This window comes from Rhinolophus sinicus, chromosome 13 (assembly GCF_057876585.1).
Source record: "Rhinolophus sinicus isolate RSI-liver-muscle chromosome 13, RSI-T2T, whole genome shotgun sequence".
NCBI classification, from domain to species: Eukaryota; Metazoa; Chordata; class Mammalia; order Chiroptera; family Rhinolophidae; genus Rhinolophus; species Rhinolophus sinicus.
The window spans coordinates 59,149,439-59,168,599 of record NC_142513.1 but is presented as its reverse complement, the minus strand read 5'-3'; the positions used below and the strand labels follow the sequence as shown (position 1 = coordinate 59,168,599).

At 53.3% G+C, this 19,161-nt stretch overlaps 1 protein-coding gene across 5 annotated transcripts in view; it reads left to right on the top strand.

The window, feature by feature from the left end:
* The window catches only part of ANPEP (alanyl aminopeptidase, membrane), a 28,566-nt gene extending 10,503 nt beyond the window's left edge, over positions 1-18,063 (top strand). For 3 of the 5 annotated variants that reach the window (XM_019719245.3, XM_074317378.2, XM_074317381.2), the window contains 20 exons: positions 1,228-2,016; positions 2,542-2,684; positions 2,797-2,936; positions 3,343-3,469; positions 3,553-3,707; positions 3,935-4,048; positions 4,157-4,300; positions 4,447-4,512; positions 4,667-4,732; positions 6,335-6,510; positions 6,762-6,841; positions 8,116-8,249; positions 8,336-8,391; positions 9,208-9,355; positions 12,064-12,155; positions 12,584-12,694; positions 12,799-12,966; positions 13,742-13,882; positions 14,278-14,359; positions 17,489-18,063. In XM_019719245.3, the coding sequence (XP_019574804.3) occupies positions 1,436-2,016; positions 2,542-2,684; positions 2,797-2,936; positions 3,343-3,469; positions 3,553-3,707; positions 3,935-4,048; positions 4,157-4,300; positions 4,447-4,512; positions 4,667-4,732; positions 6,335-6,510; positions 6,762-6,841; positions 8,116-8,249; positions 8,336-8,391; positions 9,208-9,355; positions 12,064-12,155; positions 12,584-12,694; positions 12,799-12,966; positions 13,742-13,882; positions 14,278-14,359; positions 17,489-17,641 (2,877 nt within the window). In that variant the 5' untranslated portion in view covers positions 1,228-1,435 and the 3' untranslated portion in view covers positions 17,642-18,063. Of the gene's footprint in view, positions 1-861; positions 981-1,227; positions 2,017-2,541; positions 2,685-2,796; positions 2,937-3,342; positions 3,470-3,552; positions 3,708-3,934; positions 4,049-4,156; positions 4,301-4,446; positions 4,513-4,666; positions 4,733-6,334; positions 6,511-6,761; positions 6,842-8,115; positions 8,250-8,335; positions 8,392-9,207; positions 9,356-12,063; positions 12,156-12,583; positions 12,695-12,798; positions 12,967-13,741; positions 13,883-14,277; positions 14,360-17,488 lie in introns of all 5 variants that reach the window. The other 2 variants (XM_074317377.2, XM_074317379.2) reach the window with 2 other exon arrangements.
* Positions 18,064-19,161: the final 1,098 nt, after the last annotated feature.

Sequence of the window (19,161 nt, the reverse complement as noted above, 5' to 3'; positions counted from 1 at the left end):
TTGAAAAAGAGGTTTGCGGAGCTAATGGGGCTCACAGGGGCTTGACCTGGCCAGGGATGTCACGCATCTTCTCTGAGAAAGACTTGAGGGATGAATAGGAATTAACCCAGACAAGAAGGGAGAGAAGATGGCCCAGGCAGAGGGAACAGCACGTGCAAAGGTCCTGTGGTGAAGGGGCTGGATGAACACCAGAGAGGTTGGAGAACCAAAACAGAGGGGAGTGTGGTGAGAATGAGGCTGGACAGTGGGTAGGCTGAAAGCACCCGAACTTTAGAATATTTGCTGTGGTTCCAAGACCAAGAGGAAGGTTTTCAGCAGTAGTAGAAAATCATGATCCAGTTTATGTGGTGAACAGGCTTGAGGGGGCCTGAGTGGAAGTGGGGAGTCCATGAGCGTACAGCAGTGTCCACAGAAACAATGAGAGTGGCTTTGACTAAGGACATGGTGAGATCGGGGTGTGGGGGAATTGGATGTGGGGGTCAGGGCCAGGCAGTGTCAAGGTGTGAAAAACATTGCTTTCCATGAAGAACGCATTTTATTGAGTATGATAAGTAATATCTTCATTTTTACCAAGTACAGGAAAAGAGGCAGTCGGTGAACTCGGAATGGGGGGGGGGGTGATTTTTAGGTCCTACTGTTTGGTGTTTAATGTGTTTTCTCATTAAATCTGTCCAACAAACCTCAGCGGTGAACATTATTATTGTTTAAGAGGAAAGAGATCTCAGAAAGACAAGGCTACCTGCCCAAGGTCATGGCTGGGAAAAGGTTAAGCCTCCACCAGGCTCCTCTCTTAAAAAGGCAAAACAACTTACTGTTTTCTACTCAGTGAGCTGAAAATTGAGGAAAACCATTTATTGGCAGGAAGGCAAAGGAGGGACACCTGGGAGCCCGGTCTGCTCTGGAGGAATGCAGGGGAGGCTGGGAGCGCGCCACTGAGGAACCCAGGCATCTTTCCAGCATCCAACCACAGGGGAGACCCAGTGTGTTCTTGACCCAGAAACTGACTCTCCCTTCTCTGCGTCTCCCACCTCTTGCTCTTGGGAAGTCCTTCCCTGACTCTAACCCCGATCCTCCTGCTTCTGTCCCCACTGTCTCAATGTACACAGCTCAGTGCCACCTGCCCGCTTCCCTACCCTGTGGGCCCAGGCTGCCCCCTACCCTTCCGCCCTTGGTTTGGCAGGCGCCAGGGCGGCCTGCAGCCTATAACCGGACACTGTTTGCTCCCAGCAGGTGCACTATTCCTGGATCTCTTCTCCGGAGCCTGGGCAAAGCACACCCCTGCCCAGTCCAGTGACCTTCGCCTGTCTGAGGCCGGGTTAATTTTTGCCTAGTCTGCGGGCTGTGGGCTCCTCCCCTCCGGGATATAAGCCTGGCCCCAGGCTGCCCTGTTCCCTGCCTGCCCTGAGCCTCCCCAAGCTCCCTCCCCACCCTCACCATGGCCAAGCCCCTCGTCGTCCTGGGCGTACTGCTGGGCGTGGCAGCCGTGAGCACCATTATTGCTCTGTCGGTGCTGTACTCGCAGGAGAAGAACAAGAATGCCGCGAGCTCTCCTGATGTGGCCCCCACCAGCCCCGCCACTACCGTGAGCACCACCTTGGACCAGAGCAAGCCGTGGAACCAGTACCGCCTCCCCCGGACCCTGGTGCCTGAGTCCTACAACGTAAAGCTGCAGCCTTTCCTCACCCCCGACGACAATGGCCTGTACATCTTCAAGGGCTGGAGCACCGTCCGCTTCACCTGCAATGAGCCCACCCGTCTCATCATCATCCATAGCAAGAAGCTCAACTACACCACCCCCAACGGGCACAGGGTGACCCTGCGGGGTGTGGGGGGCTCCCAGCCCCCCGTCATCGACAGGACCGAGCTGGTAGAGCTCACCGAGTACCTGGTGGTGCATCTTAACGGCGAGCTGCAGGCGGGCAGCGTGTACGAGATGGACAGTGAGTTTGTGGGCGAGCTGGCTGATGACCTGGCAGGCTTCTACCGCAGCGAGTACATGGATGGCAATGTCAAAAAGTAAGTGGGACCTGGGTCTGCCCGGTGGGGGCCTGTCCTCAGTGCTGAGGAAGAGCTAAGGCCGAGGACGGCCTTGGCTTTGATGCCTTAGAAAATTCTGGAGCCTTTGGCTGGCTCATTGCTCCAAACAGCTCTGGTGGAGCAACTACTGAGACCACAAAGCCTTTCTCCGAGGGCCTCCTTACCCCATATTAGGGAGTTAGGGATAAATGATTAAAGTGCCCTTTGGATAGCTAGGAAGACGGAGGCTCCGAGGAGAGAAATTGCCCTCAGTCTCCTAGGTAACAGGGATGGAGCCCACCAGAACTTTGACCTGAGTCCATAAGGAGCTCTAATATGCCAGAGTCTGCTGGCCTGTTGGGAACCAGAGGCTGCCTGTGGGAGATAGGGAGGCAGGGATTAGGCCAGAGTATCCTTCCGTGTACCCCTTCCCCTGCACTCCCAGCAGCCCCCAAAGTCGCCTTCCTCCCCCCCCACGGGTGCAGGCATTCAGCTGGCACCCCTCTAACACCGTGGTTTGGGCAGGGTGCTGGCCACGACGCAGATGCAGTCTGCAGATGCCCGGAAATCCTTCCCATGCTTCGACGAACCGGCCATGAAGGCGACGTTTAACATCACCCTCATCCACCCCCGTGACCTCACAGCCCTGTCCAACATGCTGCCCAAAGGTGAGCGGGTCTGTCCGGGGGCCACACAGCCCTGGGAAGCCAGCACCCAAGGGCTGGGGTGCAGGGTTGGGGAAAGGGTGCATGCCTGCATGCCTGAGTGCTCCATTCCCAGGCCCCAGTGTCCCGTTCCCGAATGACCCCACCTGGAACATCACCGAGTTCCACACCACACCTGTCATGTCCACGTACCTGCTGGCCTACATCGTTAGCGAGTTCACATATGTGGAGCAGAAGTCACCTAATAACGTGTTGGTACGAAGCTGCACCCCCTTGCCCTTCCCCAGCCTTGGCCTTGCCGGAGGGATAGTCCTGTGTCTCCTCATCCCTGTCCCAGCCACTGATTGTTGGGCCAGTGTTTGAATCTTGAATCCCAGTTTTGAGTCCTCTTAGCTGAGTTCTCTGACCCTCAGTCTCTGCATCTGAAAAATGGGTCCGTCCTCATGAAGGGAGTTCCCGACTCAGGGCTGCCAGACAGATGGTGGCTGACTGCTGTTGTTCCCCAGAGGCTCCTCCCTAGGACTCAAAGCCCCTCAGAGGCCCCCAGCCCTCTCTTCTGTGACCAGGTCTCCCAGTTTGACCTCGTCCAGGCCTGGAGACTCCGCCCACCTGCACCAGGACCCCAGAGGGGGCCCCTGGTTGACCTCCATCCTTTTCGTAGATACGGATCTGGGCTCGACCTAGTGCAACCGCGGCGGGTCACGGCATGTATGCCCTGAACAAGACAGGCCCCATCCTCAACTTCTTCGCCCAACATTATAACACACCCTACCCACTTGAGAAATCCGGTGAGTGTGCGGCCCGCCATGGGGGGGCAGCAGAGGGGGCTCCACACCCAGAGGCCATCCTGCCCACTGCCTGGCCTCCCCAGACCAGATCGGCTTGCCCGACTTCAACGCTGGCGCCATGGAGAACTGGGGGCTGGTGACGTACCGGGAGAACTCGCTGCTGTTTGACCCGCAATCCTCGTCCAGCAGCAACAAGGAGCGCGTGGTCACCGTGATTGCTCACGAGCTGGCGCACCAGGTACCCCCCATAGGGAGTGCAGAGAAAGACACGGGAAGCTGAGAGGCGATGGCACAGGTCCTGGCTCTGTCCTTGGCAGCGGGCAAGGTAGCAGGGGGCAGTCACAATGGCAGAGAAGCGCTGAGCCTAGGTCTGGCACGTTTGCACACTCGGGAAGGGTCCCTCTGTGTGCTTTTAGTGACTGCAAGGCCAGAGTAGCTTGCCGGGCTGACCCCCCTCCCCTACAGTGGTTTGGGAACCTGGTGACCGTGGCCTGGTGGAACGACCTGTGGCTGAACGAGGGCTTTGCCTCCTACGTGGAGTATCTGGGTGCTGACTATGCAGAACCTACCTGGAACCTGGTGAGCCAGCTGTGCAGGGGCCCTGGGGTCTGCGGGCCGGGCAGGGGCGGGGCAGCCATGGGTGCCCCCTCGCAGGCCGGTCTACTGACGGCTGCCGGGGATTCGCAGAAAGACCTCATAGTGCAAAACGAGCTGTACCGCGTGATGGCCGTGGACGCGCTGGCCTCCTCCCACCCGCTGTCCGCCCCAGCCTCGGAGGTCAACACGCCGGCCCAGATCAGCGAGATGTTCGACTCCATCTCGTACAGCAAGGTGCTGCCATCTCCGTGGGGGTCGTGGAGAGGGAGGGGGGACCCGGCCCCCCCGGGGCCCCGCGGAGCCCCTGTCCCGGCCCAGTGGGGTCACAGGCCCCTGCTGGCTCAGCACGGCCGGCTGAGCTCCCTCCCCGCCCTCCCCAGGGAGGCTCGGTGCTCCGGATGCTGTCCGACTTCCTGACAGAGGACCTGTTCAAGAAGGGCCTGGCGGTGAGTGGGTGTGGCCAGCCCGTGGCGGCGGCCGTGTGGCGGCGGCTCTTCTCCAGCCCTGCCCCTGGCCCCGAAGCCCTGGCCTACCACAGAGCTTGAGTGGTAGAGCCCGGGGGATCCAGCTGTGCCCTCACCGTGGCCTGTCTTCCCACAGTCCTACCTCAATACCTTTGCCTACAAAAGCACCACCTACCTGGACTTGTGGCATCACCTGCAGGAGGTAAGTAACAGCGGCCCCCTGGAAGCCAGTCTGTGGGGGTTTTGAGATGCTAGAAGACCCTCGGGCAGCACATGTATGAGAAGGTGGCCAGCTCCACTGCTTCCCAGCCCAGACAGGTCATTTGAAGCTTGGTGGGTCATCTGCAGAACGGTAGCTCCTTGAAGGTGTTGAGAAAGACTGTAGGTCAAGACCCCAGCAGGTGACCTTCCTCATGCTGTATGTAGTGAGCTTGTGATGGCCGCCGAGGAGTCCCCTCACCTCAGTGTTGAGGAAACGCGCCCCCACAGTTGCCACACCCAGGAACCCTGGATGGGCAGGGGTCATTCTTGCGACTCGGCCTCCTGGCGACCCTGGGCCCTTCTGGCCCCTCCCAGGCACGACTTCCCACACCAGCATCCTCAGCACAAACAGACCCTCCCATGTGGTCCCACCTTCACTCCTGTCCGCTCAGGCCCCAAGCAACCCCTGCTGTGGGGCCAAGCCTCTGACTGCCCCCCACCTTCTCCCTCCCCTTGTGCCTCTCCTGGGCTTGGAGGCTGCCGGGCCCCCATCACCCCCATCTCTTCCTCTCCCTCACAGCAGCACCCCCTTTCCCTGAGGCCCTCCTCAGCCCAACTGACCCCTCCAGAACCCCATGCCCAGGCTTCCCTGCCAGCTGCCCTCCCTCCAGTCCCCAGATACGCAGGCTCCACGGCCAGTCCGACCAGGGATAGGAGACGCAGGGCTCTGTCACAGTCACAGCTGGACTCCAGGGCCCTCCTGCCAGTTCCATCTGCCGTGAGCCTGGCCACACCTCCTCCCGCGGCCCACTGATGGGGGCTCCTCCTTGGCTCGGTCCCTCCCCTGCACTTCCTCTGTCTTCCTTGCCCTGCCTCCTTTCCCCACTCCTCTCCTGTAAAGCTGAGCCCTTCTCCATGCTGGGGATCCCTCCAGCTCCATCCTTTTCTCCTGCTCCCTCTTCCCCTGAGCCCCCTCTCTCTGCAGCCCCCACAGCTCCCCTCTCCTCGCAGCCTGTACCCTCTGCCATGCTCTTCTGCCTGCTTTCTTGCCCTGTTCTTAGGTTTTTATTTTCTCAGTTATTAACAGATGTTGTTGGGCTTTTGTTGTTATCACAAAAGCAATGCACAAGCATGGAAAAAGATGTAAAAAGACCTAAAAAGGCAGTAACAACCACCCTACGCCTGTTCCCAGACCCCATCTGGGTGCCCATGGCCTTCTCCCTGGCCCTGACTGTGACACTGTTTCCACTCACCTCTGTCTCCTCTCCCTTCTCATTGTCCTTGGGTTGTTCGGCTGAACAATGGTCATCCTGGGCCCCCCTCTCCAACACATACCCACCTACCTCAGATTGGATCACAGAATGGGGGGGCCACACAGATATGATTAATCAATATGGAACAAACCGGGAAGTTCTCACTCACCCAGCACTGGGCAACCGAGGAGAGACAGCCAGGCTGGGCCCCAACTCCTGCCCCCAGCCCAGTGCTCCTCCCCCGGGAAATGATACCACGGGGAGAAGTCGGCAGCTGCTGGGCTGCCCTGGATGGGCGGGGTGAAAGGGGGGCGGTGAGCTAACAGCTGCACCCTCTGGCTCTGCCCAAGGCTGTAAACAGTCAGACAGAAATCAAGCTGCCCTTCTCCGTGCGTGACATCATGGACCGCTGGATCCTGCAGATGGGCTTCCCCCTCGTCACCGTTAACACCACGACGGGGACCATCTCCCAGCAGCACTTCCTCCTTGACCCCACGTCCGAAGTCACTCGTCCCTCAAATTTCAGGTGAGCAGACAGGGTCACCGAGGCAGGTGTCTTCGTGAGGGTTCTGAGGGACAGTTGCTCTGGGACCCCCAGACCATAGCAGGGTCTGGTCTGCTGTCGTCCCAGCCCCAGTGGCTGTAGACAGGCTCTCCCTCTCGGGCCTGGGTGTCAGAGTCAAGCGGAAAGTGGGAGCCTAGGCAGGACTGCTGTTTGCCGGCAGCGGCCAGGAACTGACGTCTCTCACCGCCCACCCCTTGGTTCTCTTGTTGCAGCTACCTGTGGATTGTTCCCATCTCATCTGTCAGAAATGGTGTACAACAGGAAAAGTATTGGCTGGAGGGCGTCCCACAAAGTAATGCAGCCCTGTCCTCGCGGATAGTAGCCCCCACCCAACACGCCCAGCTCCTGGCCTGTGTTCTGGGGATTACGGCAGGCTCAGAGAGGGCTTCCTTCATCATTTCATTCACCAAATGGAGCCAATTGCTTTGGTTCTAATCTTTACTGTGCTGCTGCCCAGCTGTGTGATTCTGGGCAAGTTACCGTCCCTCTCTGGTCTCCATTTCCTCGTCTATAAAATGGTTCTAAGAACACAACCCCATTGAGTTGTGTGAGGATTAGAGGAGAGAATCCACGCAATATGCTTCAAACAGTGCCTGGCACATAGAATGAGCAGCCCTACTCTGCCAGGCACTGAGGAAACCAAGGTCAAGGGAAGCCATCCTCTACCTAAGCCAAGGCTACAGATGAAGGGAAGGAAGGCAAGCAGTTCAAACATTCCAGAGCTGTGCTGAGGGCTTTAACAGAGGCAGGTATAGTCTCTGGGTTACTGGAGCACAGGAGCTGGCAATAAGGAAGATTCAACTTCATGGAAAAGTCAGGGAAGGCTTCCTGGAGGAGGTGAGCCGAGTCTTAGAGGAGAAGTAGCTGTTAACTAGGCTAATGGTGGCAGAGAAGAGTATTCCAGGCAGAGGACATAGCAAGTGCAAGACGTAGAGGCAGGAGGGAATGTGGGGACGGAGTAGAGGTCCCTGCAGGCTGCAGTAGACAATGGCTGTGTCCTTGGGCCAGGAGGAGCTGGGACAGGTGGGAAGTGGGCACATGACTGGGTCTGACCTGCAGGGATGGAAGGGTCCCCTCTGGCTGCCGGGAGAAAGGACGGAAGGGAGAGAAGGAAAGGAGGGGCGCTGAACCCCATGGAACTCAGGCAGCATTGAGGAAGCAACTGGATGGGAAGCCGTGGCTCCCTACTAGGTGATGGGTGTGATGGAACTGTTACAAGCTGAGAGAGGAGGATGGAGAGGACTAGAGTCTGAGTGGCCTGGAGGTTTGTGGTTAGAGATGTCCAAGCAGCTGCCACTGGCCCGGCCACACGGACCCTGTGCTTGGCAGGGCGGGCACTGAGGTTCAGATATGGCCCGTGGTCTGTCTGAGGTCACCAGCCAAACGGAGGCAGAGTTTGGCTTGGCAGCCTGGGCCTACACCCCTTCTCTTCCCCTTTCCTTGGCATCGCCCCAGAGGCTTGTGGGTCAGCTGGTGCCAGGCTGCACAGAAGCCTGGAAAGGAGGGCCAAGGGTCAGCCTGTGGTCTTCTGGGCAGCCTCGCCCTAGCTCTGGTCTCTCTCCACAGAGCAGAGCGATCTGTTCAAAACCACAGACAAAGATTGGGTCCTGTTGAACCTCAATGTGACAGGCTATTACCAGGTGAACTACGATGAAGGCAACTGGAAGAAGATTCAGAATCAGCTAAACACAGACCTGTCGGTGGGTGTCTGCCACCCCACCCCGTCTCCTGCCCCAGGCTCAGCCCAAGGTCACCCCGAGGTCACACACTCCGTTGCCCCTTCTAGGCCATCCCTGTCATCAATCGGGCACAGGTCATCCACGACGCCTTTGACCTAGCCAGGTGAGTGTCCCCTTCCTCCTTAGGCCCAGACTGGCACTGCCGGGGAAGGCCTGGTGACTTCAGCAAGTGCGTTTCCATAGTGAGAACCAGTTGTCCTCACCATGTGCCAGGCACAGTGCAGCGGGCTCCCTGCACTCTATGCACCTCTCCCTTAGAGATCGTCAGTGTTACAGCCCATTTCCCAGATAAGGAATCTGAGACTCAGAGTTTGTGTACCTGTCTGAGGCACGTGGCGCCTGACAGACTCAGGCCTGTCCAACTCCAAAAGGAGTGCATTCCACGGCACCAGTCTTTTCCTGAGGGCTAGCTGTGTGCCAGGCTGCTGTGCTGCTAGGTGCTAAAAAATCTGGGAAAACAGCACGGAGAAACAAACATTGAGCACCTGTCGTGCTGAGCTCTATGATACAAGTGATGCCACCCACAAACATGGACAGATGTGCACAGACAGCATGAGGAGGCGTGAGAAACGCCCAGAGGGCCAAGCGAGTCGGAGGACATAGGCTGAGTAAAGAGCGCAGGCTTTTTGTCCTTGAATCTAAGCTCTGTCTCTTAGGGGCTGTGTAGCCTTAGGCAAGTAACTTGGCCTCTCTGAACCTCGGTTTCCTCATATGTAAAATGGGAATAATAAGCAAGGGATTGTGACGGGCAGTGGGTGGGGGCGGAGCCTGGGCTAGCCTTGGGCCACCACCCAGCACCCACGCCCCCACCCCTGGTGAACACTGGAACTGGCTCAGTTGGGGCTCTGGGACCTCGGGCTCCAGGAGGGGGCTGGACTGGATGTGGGTGCTGACTTGAACCCTTCTGTTTCTCCTCCAGTGCCCAAAAGGTCCCTGTCACCCTGGCGCTGGACAACACCCTCTTCCTGATCCGAGAGACAGAGTACATGCCTTGGCAGGCCGCCCTGAGCAGCCTGAGCTACTTCAAACTCATGTTCGACCGCTCAGAGGTCTACGCCCCCATGCAGGTACAGAGGGGCATGGCTGGCAGGGTGTGAGGACCGACCAACGTGGTGAGAGCAGGAGGATTGGGGGGGAAGGAAACAAGGACTGGACGAGTGAGCAGGTTGGGCGGGACAAGGAAAGGACCTGGGAAAAGAAAAAAAATACCCAAACACTTAAACGTCTAATAGTTGGGGATTGGTTAAGTAGGATATCCATTTGATGGAATACTACGTAGCCTTTAGGTCATACTTGAAGGGATCATTTTTTTATTACAAATTTTTCACATTATTAACTTCCTATCATGGTAAATGAGGTATTATGATTAGTGAGTTTAACTCTTAATTCATTAATCTTCCTACCTTGGATTCACCCCATCCTCCTAAGGGGGTTCAATCACAATATTGGGTCAACTCAGTATTTAGCATTAATTTTGTTGTGATTATTTAACTAACATTCTCTGCTGAGCCATGTAGAGTACTGCGATTTGCTTTTTCCTGAAGGAACCCCCCGCTTTTTTCTAGAACCCCACTCAGCTCCCATGTTGAGCGGCTCTCTTGTTCCCTGAGCCCATGGGTTCTTCCTTTAGTTTTTTTCACTCATAGGGGAGTACATCTTCTAGGAGATTTTTTTTCCTAATTAAATTTTTTTGGGTGACACTAGTTAGTAAAATTACATAGGTTTCAAGTGTGCAATTCTACAAGACATCATCTATATATCACATTGCGTGCTCATCACCCAGAGTCAGTTCTCCTTCTGTCACCATACATTTGACCCCCTTTACCCTTCCAGTTTCTGAGATGGAGTTCATAAGAGGTGGTGTTCTGAAGTAAGTGGTCTGAAATGTCTTTATTCCGCCCCCATGTGGGATTGAGAACTTACCTGGCTTTAGAAGTTTCTAGGTTGGAAGTTATTCCTCAGAAAATGTCAGGTCTTGCTCCACTGACGTCAAGCCTCTTGTGTTGCTGTTGAGAAGCCCAGAGTCTTTCTCATTTCCAGTCCTTGGAATATGGCTAGTTTCCCCTTCTGGAAGCTTGTGGGCTCTTGTCAATCCTGGTGGGCCTTTCTCATCCTTCTACTCTTTCATTCTGGACCTTTTTGCATTGCTCCTTTAAATTTTCTTCCTCTCTTTTGTTTCTTTTTTATTTTTAAGGGTCTCTTTTCCTGGGACCCCTGTTAATCCAACTTACTGCTCCCGTACTGGTCCTCCCATTTTCTTTTCTCTTTCCCAGAGTGTTGACTTTGTTTGACCCTCTGGGATATGCCCTCGGGGTAACACACCAGCTCTCCTCTACAGAGTGTGTTCATTTCTTCTGTCGTATTTTTAAACTTCCAAGGGTTGTTCCTGGCTCTAGCATCCTGTGCAGTAACTTCTCTGCACTCTCAGAGGATTTTCGTCACAGGCTTTCCCGAAGTTTTCTTCTCCATTGATTTGTTTCCCCTGTGCCATCTGTTGGTTTTGGTCGCCTCTTTCAAGTTGGAGGCTGAGCTGCCCCTTTGGATTTGAGAGTGAGATAATAAAAAGTGATTGGAAGCTCCGTGGGGAGGTGGGGTGTGTTGCCTGTGGGTCTTGTTGTGGAGTGACTGGGTGGCCACGTGACTCTTCATGGGGCCCCTCAGAAATCATATCCGTGAGTGTGCTCCCTTGAGACCATTCAGTTTTCAGAGTGTTATGCTCTGTCTTATGTATTGAGTCTGGTGATGCTCGCTGGAATCAGAGTGGGGATGGCAGCTGGAGGCCCCTCTATTCAGCACGTAAACTTTTACCTGTGCTCTTCTCTGCAGTCCAGCCATCTTCCCACTGTGTCTGGTGACCCGCAGTTCTGAACCCCTCTGATTCAGCCTCGCCCATGGTGGGGGCTGTGGCCAGCTGCAAGGAGGGACGTGAGGGCTGGGGGTTTGATTATCCCCTCTGCAGACTTGGACTCCCTCGCCTTGTGTGCAGCCCCTGCCTCTAATGCTGAGCCTGCCACAGCAAGTGTCCTTGCTTCTGTCTCCACCGCCCCTGGCAGGCAGCTCCCCTGTTGCCTCCTCCCGCTCTCGGAAACCTCTGCCACCTGCCGCTGTCTGCCTTCCAGCTCCTAAACTGTGTGGACCCCTTACCCACTCTTCTTTCCTTTCCTGTTTCTTTTTTCTTGGGGGTTTATTCTTTCTGTCTTTGGATACGGATTGCCGTTGGCGCACGTGACGGATGATTACCGCGTTGAACCAGAGTCTATAGAGGATTTTAATAACATGGGTGGGGCTGACATTACAATGCCAGGTAAAAAGTGCAGCATGCAGAATTGTAGCTATGCAAGGTAGAAAAGAAAAAAGAAGGGGGAAGTGCGTCAACTTGGAAATCATAGTTGTGGTAAGCTCCTGAATGGTGATTATTTTCTGAGTATTTTTTGTGTGTTTTGTAAATTCCCCACAATACATGCAGAATACTTAGGAACAGGTGGCGGGGGTTGGTGGGACCCAACCCTACATTAGGAAAGGGTGACACTTAGAGCATTAGAACTGATGAAGCCTTGAGGAGAAAGGACTTCAGATCAGTCACCTGAAACCCAGACTAGTGCTGGCCCCGCTGAGCCCTGCGAGGCTTGGTCAAGGCCCCCAGCCTCTGCCCGCTTTGCCTCTGTAGGTGGTAGTCCTGGCTCCGCCTGCTTACCCACATCCAGGCACCATGGGACTCCAGGCAAGTCAGGCTTGAATCTCCCCTTTGAAGCTACTAATGTTTTCTTTCCCCCAGGCCTACCTGAAGAAACAGGTCACGCCCCTCTTCAATCATTTCAAAAACGTCACCAACAAATGGACTATACGTCCGGAAAAGCTAACGGACCAGTGAGTATGACCTCTCCTGGGTCTGGAGGTTCTGTGGTGCCCTGGCCGTGACCCCTTCTGCATCTCCTAACTCCTGGCCTGACTAGGGCCACCAGGTGGGGAGTGACCCCCGCCAAGGAGCCGGAGGCCTTGCTGGAGGCTCTGTGTGGCCTGTGGGCACATCTGGCCTCTTTGCACAAAGGAGCAAACTGAAACTCTGAGGTCCCCTCACCGACCCGTTCATTCAGATTCTAGGCGTTGAAGCTGGGGCTGGACCCTGGGCCGGCCCTTCTGGGTCCCCAGGCTGCCAAAGGCACAAAGCAAAGAGGGGGACCCAGAGGGCAGGGTAGGCTGCATCCTTAGTGCTCCAGCCCAGCCTCCCTGCCTGCAGCTGGGGAGTCTTTGCTACAGTCTGGGCCAGGCAGCTGACCAAGTGTCACCTGGGGCAGGTACAACGAGATTAACTCCATCAGCACCGCGTGCTCCAGTGGGGTTCCCGAGTGCAAGCAGCTGGCCGCGGAGCTTTTCAGCCGGTGGATGGCTAACCCCAGTAATAACCCGTGAGTGCATCTCCCGCTCCTCCCCAGTCTTCATCTGTCCTCCCCAGACCCTGCTTTCACCCTCCCTGCTACTGCTCCACCCCTAACACCCCCACCCATGCCAGGATCCATGCCAACCTGCGGTCCACTATCTACTGCAACGCCATCGCCCAGGGTGGCGAGAAAGAGTGGGACTTCGCCTGGGAGCAGTACCAGAAAGCCACATTGGTAAACGAAGCCGACAAGCTCCGAGCAGCCCTGGCTTGCAGCACTCACGTCTGGATCCTGGACAGGTAGGACTGGCTGGCCGAGCTGGATGAGTTCTCCTCCCCACCGGGGACCAGGGTCCCAAAGTCAGGGAGAAAGACCAGCCTCACAGGTGCCTCCACACTGTTGTTCACGGGGTCCTCAAACCTGTGCAGCGGGGTAGGATGTTCCCATTTTGCAGATGATGACACTGAGGCTCAGAGAATCAAAGCAACTTGTCCAACGTCCGAAGCTATAATAAGTGATAGAGCCAAGATTCGAACCCAGGTCCAGGCCCACGTCCTGTGCTCTTCACTGCTGCAGCTTCTCAGTCTTTCCTTGTCAGTGATTCAGTTTCTTTCTCTTCAAGGGCTGTGATGTAGCTGGACCTGGGTCTTACTGAACGTCCAGCTGTGCGGCCCCCAAGCCTTGATAAGGGCTCCTGGCTCCCATTGGGTGCATCATATGCCATCTCCTGAAAAGGCCACTCTCAATGTCAAAGACAGGAGTGGCCCCCCTACCTGGGGCAGGGCTCTAGTACCCCTCCCTTCTTCCCTCCCCCCATGACATATTTACCAAGCACCAGATGTGTCAGCATGACCCTTGACATGCATAGCCCGTGACCCTGCGTAGGGGACTCAGTGTCCCATCTACAAGAGGGAGGCCAGACCAAGGGGCCGTCAGCCCCCAGCATGCCAAAGGGATGTGGAAAGGACGCAGAGGTGGGGGGGCGCAGGGCCCTTTGCCAGCCTGGGTTCTCTGTCGAGCCATCTGACTGCAGCCCTGGGAAGTAGTTACTAACGCCGCGCCCTGCCCTCACAGGTACCTGAGATACACCCTGAACCCTGAGTTAATCCGAAAACAGGATGCCACCTCCACCATCATCTCCATCTCCAACAACGTTGTCGGGCAAACTCTGGCCTGGAACTTTATCCAGAGCAACTGGAAGAAGCTCTTTGAGGAGTGAGTCTGCTGAGAGCATGTCAGGGTGGCCTGGGGCTAATCTGTGTGCACAGGATTCCACAGGGCTGGTAGTGGGGGCTCGGCACCGCATAGTGGTCAGAAATGAACCCAGCTTGAGGTCGGGTCAGGGGAGGAACTGAAAGATCAGGCAGGACATGGGCCGTCCCTTTTCCTACTGGGCGAAAGGAAGTCTGGCTGGTGGGAGTGATTTCTGGAGTGATAGGAATGAGGACACTGCAGTGAAACCTGTGTTCAGGTGCCTAGTGGTGTCTCCTTAGGCATGTCATGCCATCTCAGCGACAGAATGGGGCCAGTCCCAGGGTAGCTGTGTGGATAGAGTCAGGCACTGAGTATCATCAGCGCCTCCCCTCACAGTTCCTCTCTCCGCCCTGCAGTTACGGCGGTGGCTCCTTCTCCTTCTCCAACCTCATCCAGGCAGTGACCCGACGATTCTCCACTGAGTACGAGCTGGAACAGGTAAGAAGCCGAGAACCTGGGGCCCATCCCCAGTCTACAGGGGTGGCCGCCATTCAGCTGCCACTGAGTCTGATGACGGAGAGTGGGCTCCATGGTGCCAGGCCTCCGTCAGTTACGGGCCAAGCTGGGTGTCTAGACTTTCTAAGTGGTGACGGTTCAATCCAAAAAGTTCATCGTGGAATTGCTGTACAGGCAAAAAAAGAAGAATGTCAGGAACTGCTGTGTACCCATTACCCAGACTGAATAATTACCAACATTTTGCTGACATTTTTTGGGGGTGGACGATTTTCAAGCAAATCAGTGATATTATATAATTTCACCTCTAAATACTTTAGTTATATCTAAAATAAAGGAATTTTTGAAATATAATCTCAGTCATTAGCAAACCCAAGAAAATCAACAGTCATCTTATACCCAGGCCATTTTCCAATTCTCCAAGTTCTTTTTAAAATTCTTTGTGTAATTGATATGTATGTTTGAGTTAGAAGCCAAAGTTAACTCACTGCATGAGGTTGATTTGTCTTTTTTTTTACATTGAGATATAATTCAGGTATCGTAAAATTCACCATTTTAAATGGATTTTAATATATTTACAAGGTTGTACAACCATCACCATCATCTAATTCTAGAACTTTTTCATCACCCCTAAAAAAAACCCCTTACCTACCGTGTTTCCCCAAAAAAAAGACCTATCCGGACCATTAGCTCTAATGCATCTTTTGGAGCAAAAATTAATATAAGACCTGGTCTTATGTTAATATAACACCGGGTATAATATAGTATAGTATAATATAATATAATATAACAAAATTATATTAATTTTTGCTCCAAAAGACACATTAGAGCTGACGGTCTGGCTAGGTCTTATTTTTGGGGACACACGGTATTAAGTCACTCCCCACTCCTGTGTCCCGAGCCCCAGACGATCACTAATCTGCTTTTTGCCTCTATGGATTTGCCTATTCTGTATATTTCATTTAATGGACTCATACATGTGGCCTTTTGTGTCTGGCTTCTTTCACTTAGCATAATATTCTCAAGGTTTATCCATGATCATATGTCATTGTATGGATAAAACACATTTTGTTTATCCATAGATCAGTTGACAAACATTTGGTTGTTTCCACCTTTATTATGAATAACACGGCTGTGAGCATTCATGTACAAATTTTGGAGTGCACATATGTTTTCATTTCTCTTGGGTATATACCTAGGAGTGGAATTACTGAGTCATTTGGCAACTTTGTGTTTAACTTCTTGAGAAACTGCCAAAATGTTTTCCAAAACAACAGGCACAGAGTTTACCTCCTCACCAGCAATGTAGAGTTGCAATTTCTTTCTGTCTTTGTGGACATTCGTTACTTTCCTTTTCTTCATTCTAGCCCTCCTAAGTGAGTGCGAGGTGGTGTCTCATTGTGGTTTTGATATGCATTTCCCTGAGGACTGGTGATGCTGGGCATCTTTACATGGGCTTATTGGCCCTTTGTATGTCATCTTTGGAGCCATGTCTATTCAAATCCGTCACCCATTTTTAAATTGGGATATTTATCATTTTATTGTTGAGTTGTAAGCTTTCTTTATATATTCTGGATATTACGCCCTTATTAGATACATGATTTGCAAATATATTTTCCCATTCTGTGGATTGTCTTTTCACTCCTTTGGTAGTGTCTTTTGATACACAAAAGTTTTTTACTTTGATGAAATCCAACTTTCTTTTTTGTGTTGTTGTTGCTTGTGCTTTACATGTTGTAGCTAAGAAACAATTGTGTAATCCAAAGTCACTTAGATTTACACACCTATGCTGTTTACCAAGAGTCTTATCATTTTAGCTCTTACATTTAGGACTTTGATAAATTTTTACTTCATCTATGTAAAACAGGGATCCGGAACCATTCTTTGCATATGGTTATTCAGTTGTCCGAGCACCATTTGTTGATGACCATTCTTTCCCCTGTTAATTGGTCTTGGCACCCTTGTTGAAAATCAACTGACTGTAAATGTGAGGGTTTATTTCTGGAGTCTCAATTCTATTTCATTGGTCTGTCTGTTGTCTATCCTTAGGCCGGTACCACTCTGTCTTGATTACTGTAGCTTTGTAGTGAATTTTAAAATCAGGAATTTGAGTCCTCCAACTTTGTTCTTTTTCATGATTATTTGGCTCCTCTGTGTCCCTTGCGTTTCTTTATGAGTTTTAGGATCAGCTTGCCAATTCCTGCAAAAAAGGGCCACCGGAACTTTGATAGGGATGGCACTGAATCTAGATTTTGGGGGAGTATTGCCATGTTAATAATATTAAATCTTCCAATCCACTAACAAATTTATTTTTTTTCTTTTATTTAGGTCTTCTTAATTTCCTTCAACAATGTTTTGTAGTTCTTAGCATACCAGTCTTATACTTCTTTTGTCAAATTTTTTTCTAAGTATTTTATTCTTTTGGATGCTATGGTAAATGAAACTGTTTTCTTCATTTCATTTGCAGATTCTTCATTGCTAGTGTGTAGAAAAACAATTGATTTTTATATATTGATCTTGTATCCTGCAACCTTGCTGAACTCATTTGTTTTAATAATATTTTTGTAGATCTCTTAGGATTTCCTATACAGAAATCATGTCATTTACAAGTAGAGATAGTTTTACTTCTTCCTTTCTTATCTAATTGCCCAGCTACAACCTCTAGTACTAATACATCTTTTAATCTGCACCATCTGTTTTTAAAAAAATACCACTTATTTGTTGAAGCAACTGGATCATTTGTAGTGTGGAAATGGCCACATTTTGAATTTGGCTGGTGGTTTCCTTTTAGTGTCTGTTTAATTTGTCCCTCTGCCCTCCTTTGATTGGATTGAGATTGTAATTCATTTAAAAACTGAGGGTCAATTCTAGGAAGAACCACACAATGGAGGCTACATACATGTGGGAGCCAGATTCTACCCCAGGCCGTCCTTTTGAAACCTCTGCCCTAGATACGGATTTTGCTGCAGGGAGAGGGACGGACTGGCACTTCCGGTCCTGAAAAACAGGCTGTGGTCCCCATTGGGGTGGGGGGTGATTAACATGGAGTGGGAGGACCGCGCACTGGGCCTGGAAGACTCAGCCCGAGACTGAGAATCTCCCTTTTCCTGGCAGCTGGAGCAGTTCAAGAACAGCAACATGGACACGGGCTTCGGCTCAGCCACGCGGGCTCTGGAGCAAGCCCTGGAGAAGACCAAAGCCAACATCAAGTGGGTGAAGGAAAACAAGCAGAAGGTGTTAACGTGGTTCACAGACCACAGCCAATAGTCCCCACCCTCCATGTGAGAGGCCCAGGTGACCCCTGGCTGGGCCCCCCTTCCTGGAGCCCAAGGCACCAGCATCCTCCCCTCAGGGACCAAGTCTCTGGCCCACGTCCTCTCCCCTCTGCCTGTGGGGCTAATCCAGCTCCTGATGGCCACTGTCCAAACACTTCCACCCCTGCCCTTGTGCCAACCCTCCCCAGACCTGGCATGGCCCCTGGGGCCCAGAGCCCTGGGACTGATCTCAGGGAAGCCCCGCTCCAGCGCCAGGTGAGCAGAAGCCCTCGTGGACTAGGAATGGCCTTGAGGGGCTGCCCTGCGCCTTCCCTCACCTTTCCAAAAAGACCCTGAAACCGGACACTCAAGAGGACACCAGATCTTTATTTTTTTTTTCTAAGAGAAAAACATAGATAAAGGATTTCTAGATGAGCTTCCAGACTCATTACTAAAGCAGAGAAGGAGTGGGTCTGCACAACAGCTGGGGAGCCTGGGATGGAGGGAAGCTGGGGTATATGGGCAGTGCTGTGGGGGTCTGGGCTCCCCCTACCCAGGGAGCATGGGAGGGGAGACGTGCCCACCTGCTGGCCCTTCCTCCCCGTGTGTGGTGTCTGCACAGTGTTCATTTCATCCGAATTCTCGTGGCAGGCTTGACTTGCTGGATGCTGGGGAACCATGGGGAGCTGGGAGGCCTGCAGCTGAACTCAGTGGTTCCCAGGGCAGCGTGGGGAGAGCCAGGGCTTGGGACCAGGCCTAGAGGGAGTGCTTTCCAGAAAGCAGGACTTTCCACAGTTCCGGAAGCTAGGGTTTATCCCCGTCCTAATATGCGGCAAGGGAGTAGAGTGCTGGCTGGGCCCGTCTTCCTGCACCCCAGTCAGCACACCTGGGACAACTGGGACTAAGAGAAAGGGACTTGTACTGAGGGCAGCAAACCCTGGGTCCCAGGCCTGGTGTGCCCACCTGCTGGCCAAGGGCATGTCCCACTCTCTCTCTGGGATCCATAGTGGGTAGGTGCGATATCAATTTGTAAAGTAATTGTTTTCAAAAGTAGCATACAGAAAAAGGCAGGTGTCCCCTGATCACCTTGGGGAGCCATGGGTCAGGGCTGACTCTGAGGAGAAGGCTTGGGACCCACAGGTTCCACAGCCCACATTGGACTTGCTGGGAATTTCTGGGTAAATGGTTTGAAGCTCACCTTGGCCTCAGCCCCAGGAGGCCCAGCTGAGCCTCTGAGGCTGGCGGGAACGAGAGGGAGGTCACAGACAGATGGCTGCAGGGCTCCACCTGATCCACTGAGACCCTTGGCCCCAGGCTTTGGAGTCCTGAGGCCTGGTTTCGGTTCATGGCTCAGCCCCTGCTTCTTGGACAAGTGACCGAAAGCCCTGGGCTTCCAAAGATGATTGAGCCTGTGGCGGGTGTGTGGTGTGGCTCAAAGGAGGCGACTCCCACTTAGCCCTTGGCCTGATAGGTAAGGAGACCAGGTTCCTGTTATGGTCCTCAGCCTTGTCTCCTGGCTCAAGTCCCCACCAG